Source organism: Barbus barbus (genome assembly GCF_936440315.1).
Source record: "Barbus barbus genome assembly, chromosome: 45".
Lineage (NCBI taxonomy): Eukaryota > Metazoa > Chordata > Actinopteri > Cypriniformes > Cyprinidae > Barbus > Barbus barbus.
The window spans coordinates 2,688,426-2,694,995 of record NC_136723.1 but is presented as its reverse complement, the minus strand read 5'-3'; the positions used below and the strand labels follow the sequence as shown (position 1 = coordinate 2,694,995).

Sequence of the window (6,570 nt, the reverse complement as noted above, 5' to 3'; positions counted from 1 at the left end):
GGAAACATGGTGTTAGCTTTCACTGTTATGCTGATAATGCTCAGCTTTATATTTCTTCGCGACCTGATGAAACTTACCAATTTGCAAAACTAACGAAATGTATGGTTGATAAAAAACTGGATGACTAGTAATTTCTTACAGCTAAAATTCTGAAAAAAACATAGGTGTTAATTATCGGACATAAAACTTTTGCATGTAATAACCTAGATCACTGTCTAATACTTGATGGCTGCTCTGTAAATTCTTCATCAATTAGGAACCTAGGCATGCTATTTGATAGCAATCTTTCATTTGAAAAACATGTTTCTAGCATTTGTAAAACCACATTTTTCCATCTTAAAAAGTAGCTAAATTACGACCTATGCTCTAAATGTCAAATGCAGAAATGTTAATTCATGCGTTCATGACCTCGAGGCTAGATTATCACAATGCTTTATTGGGTGCTTGTTCTGCACGATTGAAGACCTGACCTGAATGTCTGCGGAGGCCAGGACACCTAGATGAGCCCCAGAGACTGATCCCCAGTGAAGACCTTGTCACCTAAACAGTCATCAGGACAAGACCACGGGAACCAGATGAGTCCTCTTCACAATCTGACTCTGCTGCAGCCTAGATTTAAATGGCTGGTTTTGTCTGGCCAGAGGAGAACGACACACTATTTCCCCGTCTAAATACTGTAAAGCTGCTTTGACACAATTTGCATTGTAAAAAGCGCTATATAAATAATGGTGACTTGACTTGAAACAAGTCACATTACACAAGTACAATAAGTTGCATATGATTTTTCATCTTCTGTCCTTAAGAGACAGATCGGATATTCCCCTGCCAATGCGAGCTGTATGTCATTTAAAAAAACCAATGGTGGCGAAAGACGTCAACTCAGGTGGGCGCTTTTCCAGGCAATGTGTCCAAGTCCACGGTTGGGCTACTTTTACTGGGCAAAACTGGGCTGCTTTTACATTGCTGCAGGTTGTTTTTTAGTCTGCGGGGAACACAATTTTGAAGGAGTGATACCCCCCCCCCCCCCCCCCCCCCCCCGATGGAGGGAGAAAACCACAGAAAAAACATGATTGGGCTAGTTTTCATTAGCAATTGGGATGGTTTTGTTTTGCAGACCTGGCAACCCTGTTTCTGGTACATCTATACGTTTACTTTGGGTTGCTCCACTAAGTGTAAGGTGTAAATGCAGTTATTAGTGAAGTGACCCATACTCAGAATTTGTGCTCTGCATTTAACCCATCCAAGTGCACACACACAGCAGTGAACACACACACCGTGAACACACACCCGGAGCAGTGGGCAGCCAATTATGCTGCGGCGCCCGGGGATTTGGTGCCTTGCTCAGGGGTCTCACCTCAGTCGTGGTATTGAAGGTGGAGAGAGTGCTGGTTATTCACTCCCCCCACCTACAATTCCTACAAGACCCCAGGGCCGTGCAGAGACCTTTGGAGGGGCAGGTGCTCAAAATATAAAATGGGGCACATGAAACAAGGCTTTAAATAGGGCTGTGTTCAAAATATCATAACAGCAATGTATCGTGACGCATTCCTTGCTGATACGCGTATTGATGCAGATGCTTCTGTATTGATACAGCAGCAAATGCCATGATGCAGTTTTGAAAAAGAAACAGAACAGAAAAGACCATTTTAAGTTTAAAAGTTAAATAATATTTATTTATTAACTTACCGGGAACATTTGGGATAAGGGTCAGAAAACAGAAAGACAGACAATATGCAATATTGTGATGATGATTTCATATTTTGCATTGTGACTCTGAAATATATTTGGTTTTTGATTGATTTTGTCTAATCAAAAATCTAAATAAATAAAATAAATTCTAAAGTGTGTGTTCTTTCTGTTGGCACCTACTAAATATCACAGAGTAGCATTAATCTTACCAATAAGTGAAGGAGGAGTTGTTGTAGGCATTTACAACAGCAATTTCCTGTTGGTCGTGTCCCTAAAAAAAAAACAATTCCCTAAATTTATTTCCAGAGAGATGTTATTGACTTTACAGGCTAAGGTGTTTTTGCTACTGTAAACACTAATGTTGCTTTTGCAGAGAAAAAAATTGTCATATTTAAAATATAATTTTATTCTAATCCTGTTCTGAATTTATTCATTTTTGAATGAAAAAACAGGATTGATAATCCTCCATCCTCTGTAAAGTAAAATTCAGAGAATGAGAAAATCAGTATAACCTTGTTTTACCAGTTTTGAGGTAATTACTTTAAGGCACTCTAGATTTTTTAATAAATACTGTAACAATAAAAGTTCAAAGTATGAATAGATTTTAGTCAAATGACATTAAAAAGACCAGTCCCGACACAGCATGAACGAAGTGAACATGCACCTTTGTTTATGGTCCTGCTGCGTGCGTATAACGTTAAGAAGTGGCGTTAGCTGCAAGCTAAACACAGCGATTTAAACAAAAGCTGTGTGTGCAATGCATGTTCTCTTCACGTTGTTCTTGTAAAATAATAATAATGATAAGTAAACAAGCACACCACTCCGCTGAAAACCCCACTTACTTAAGTTGCAACCGTGGCGCGGACGATATTGAAGTGCTGCCTGAGCGTGAGGGATCGTTCCGGATGAGGTCCTCAGGTGAAAGGTTATCATGTGGGTGATTTTATTTACGGCCAAATTATTAATCATTAATTTTACTAATAGTTAGATTGGGCAAGCCTTCACAGAAGAACGTTTAATTGAAAAAAAATAAATAAAAATCCTCTTGACAAAAGGGCACTTTGGGCATCAAGGGGCAAAGGGGCAGGTGCTCAAGCACCCTCCGCGCCCCCCTCTGCACGTGCCTGCCTGAGACTCAAACCCGCGACCTTCGGGTTACAAGTCTGACTCTCAAACCATTAGGCCACAACTGCCCCACAAGATATTGGTTATGGGTCACTTTTAAAAGCTGATCATTAAAGATTTTGGATATAGTTAACAATCAGAAGTGGGTATCAAGACCGGCAGTGTAAATACGGCCCTAGACACTAGTGATGTATGATCCAGTGCTTCCCAAACCTGGTGTCCAATTCTGTTCCTGCAGGGCCATATTATATATAGTTTAGCTTTAACACTGATCAAACTCACCAGTTAACCAGCTAGTTAAGGTTTTCAGGATTACTACAAAGTTACAGGCCAGTGTGTTGGAGAAGCTTGGAGAAAAGTGGACCTTTGAAACCAAAATTTGAAAGAATCAGGTACTAGATAATTATGCAATTAGATTGGAACACAAATTATGTTGGGGCCAGAGTATCGAAGAAGTGGCTACTGAAGAACTATTCAACCACTTCCAGTTTTCTAATGCACAGTTTAGTTTGGACTCAGTTGTTTTGTTTTTTTCATGAACTTAAAAATACAAACAGCCAAATTTCCAATTTACACAACATTCATGTTTAATTTCAGTTTGATGGAAAAGTAATTGTTAACATAAGGCAGATGTCAGCTGCAGTGGAGGGAAAGAAGTGCACAGTCGGATTGTAATCAAATCTACACATTAAATATATGATTCTAAACAAGAAATATCACTTTGGACCTTGTTTGATGAGGCCTGCATTCATTAAATATTCCAAAGGAATTAAATCCAGCTGCAGTAACATGTCATACTATGACAAGTAATTCTATGTGAGCTTTTACATTTTAACAGTCAAATATACAAGATAAATGTAACACATTCTTCTGAACCATTCAAGGTGAATGGAAAAGCTAAATAAGCCTACGATATTATTGTAATTACAACAATGTGATATCTTTTGGTGGACTGTGTTTTGGTATCAAACATTCAGTGAGATGTTCCTTTAAATGCAAATAAAGGTACAGCTAATTCTGACAAATTCTTGTCACTAAAAGTAATGAGGCCTGTAACATGCTCGGAGTTTTGGTTCACTGGGTCCAGTTAACGTATACATCAGTTGTCCATGAGCTTGGCATGTGGTCACCTGCTTTGATAGCCGTGTTTTTGCAGGAATGGATGTCATGTGTAAAATCCTGACATGGTTTTTGTAGCACTCTTGTTTTCTAGAGCAGGGGTGTCACGTGTTGCTGTGCCACTGGATCGTTGTTGGGTTTTAACAGCAGAGTCATGAGATTCAGGTGGCAAATGGATGGAAATGTTGGGAGGAGGCTTGGGCTGCTTGGTCTCTGAGCTTGGCTGTGAGGTTTTGCCGCTACTCGCACCATGCTCTGAAATATCTGCTGAAACGCCTCTGAGTTTTCTGGCTGGAAAATTAACTTGATCTGAAAGGAAAAAAAATACATTGAGTAAACAAGCAAAGGGACACACTGGATTGTGACAAGTATATCTTGAGCTAATTCAGGAATTTTATCTGATGAATTTCTGATGAATAAATGGTTTCCAACACCTCTCGACTTCTTTCTATTCTTGCTAGTTCATGATCACTGCATAAGGATTTTTCTTTCATATTCATTTACTGTAATTCAGAAAAGTTTTGTACCACCAATTCATTGAAGAGAAAGTTTTAGTTTACACAAGAGTAATATCTAGACAATTACATATTTTAGATCAGGGGTCAGCAACCAGTGGCACGCAGAGGAATAATCACTAGCTATGTTTCCATCACCCTGTTTTAATGCACATTTTGAAGCATTGCATCATAAAAGAGTGATGGAAACGCCAAATTAAAAAATAAATAATAATTAGCAAAAATGTTTTTAGGCTCACTTGAGTTGGTTTTGGTCTTGTGTGAAAAAGGGTTAATACGAATAATGGGAGATGGAAACACATTTGCCTAATAAATTCCTCAATGCACATCAAGAGTCATGTGACTTTGCTCAATGGGATGGCATAGCTAGCAAACGCTGTTATGATCATTGTTAAATACCCGAGTAAAGTCTGTCATCAAAATATTTCTATATAATTGCCTCCCAGAACTGTTACACGACTGCATTCCCGAACAGCAGGCATCCACGAAAGCAATGACCGCATTTACTGTGTTTTGTCTGTTCGCTCTGAGGCACAAGTCGTTTATTATATATGAAAGTTATGATATCCAGTGGCTTCTCCCACTTTCTTTGTGATATTTAGTGCCAGTTTATCAGGAAGTGATGATTTTGTTCTCTTTGACTCGTTGCATGGAAACGGTGCTGATTCGCAAATGTTTTATGCAACATTCTAATTTTGCGCATAAGTTAAATTTGCAGCTTTGAATAGAAACTCTGCTACTGGCACACAAGCAATAGGAAAAACTGCATAAACGGATAAATAGATTTAGGAGCTATAAATGAATAAAGTGTGAGAATTAACTTGCACTGGTCTACAGATGCACGTGCGATCACTGCACATACGAAGTGCTTTAGATCAATGCCTTAGCAGTCTAACAGAGCTCGTCAATGACAAAATAATTAAGATGGCCAATCAAATCAAAGTAGGCGGGGTTTACTGTTCACAGAAGCAGAGCACACATTTATTTATTGGCACAGTGGTAAATCAGAAAAATTTAAAATGGCACTTCATGCCCAAAAGGTTGCCGACCCGTTTTAGATCAATTTGGATCAGACTGTGGGAACCCTAATAAATCAGAAGTGACTTTATCCATTTTCAACAGACTTTTATTTTATTTTATTTTTTTACATACATTAAATAATGAACTGTATATGTAGTAATTTGTTCCAATATATCACCATCAATATTTGCATTTAATGCAACATGCCTGATGCACTCTTTTCTGGTGAGCACGTCTTCTTGCCAAGAGACTGTGTGAAAGGACAGGGCAAAACTTTTGCTGGAGTGTAAGTGTTCAAAGGAGCCTTCTTTGTGGGCACAGCTGAGGGTCAACAAACAGAAACCAGTTAAGATGAATGTGCAGTAAAACACACACAATATACAGTGGCAGTCAGTGTCTTGACCGTACCTGGGGAGGATGCAGATATCTCCAGTACTGGATCATGAGATGTGGCGATGGAGGCGAGGAAGTCATCCACTTGTTTGAGAGAGAGGGAATTATGGAGGGTCTCCAAGGGACAGATTGAAGGAACCATGGAGTACAACTCAAAACCTTCAATGAAATATACCAGAATATCAGAACTTGAAAAAAGACTGTAGAACATCTTCAGCTAGAATAATCATTTAGCATGAACTATAACTTAAGATCTTGGACACATGGCGTTCCATTTCCTCTGAAAGTGACAAGCAACAACTCCATCAAACGTGAGTTTGAGGTGGTTAGGATGGAGGCAGATGGGTCACACAAAGAACAGCTCACAGTACCTTCAATCTACCAAAAACATCACTTGGCCAAGATGAATTTATGAAGCGGAAATGATAATCGACCTACCTTGTATACTTTTTTTTATTATTATTTCTCAGATGAAACTAGTGAAACAACATGATTATGATTTATTCACATCATGCAATTTGGCACAAAATGTCTGAATATAATATTCAGGAATCGTTCTAATAAAAGCAATAAGCAATGAGAGGCCATGCATTACAGTGATTATTCCACTGTAACAGTCTCTCATGGTTTATTGTATTTATACACCAGCAACAGTTAATAACAGTTTTATAATATAAAAGACACCAACAGTCATAAACGGTTACATTTA

General features: G+C 38.6%; 1 protein-coding gene across 10 annotated transcripts in view; it reads right to left on the bottom strand.

The window, feature by feature from the left end:
• Positions 1-3,378: 3,378 nt before the first annotated feature.
• LOC306864034 (inositol hexakisphosphate and diphosphoinositol-pentakisphosphate kinase 2-like) overlaps positions 3,379-6,570 on the bottom strand; it is a 48,816-nt gene continuing 45,624 nt past the window's right edge. For 5 of the 10 annotated variants that reach the window (XM_079407716.1, XM_079407711.1, XM_079407714.1 and 2 more), the window contains 3 exons: positions 5,877-6,020; positions 5,676-5,789; positions 3,380-4,242 (listed from right to left, as the gene is read on the bottom strand). In XM_079407716.1, the coding sequence (XP_079263842.1) occupies positions 3,980-4,242; positions 5,676-5,789; positions 5,877-6,020 (521 nt within the window). In that variant the 3' untranslated portion in view covers positions 3,380-3,979. Of the gene's footprint in view, positions 4,243-5,646; positions 5,790-5,876; positions 6,021-6,570 lie in introns of all 10 variants that reach the window. The other 5 variants (XM_079407720.1, XM_079407719.1, XM_079407718.1 and 2 more) reach the window with 3 other exon arrangements.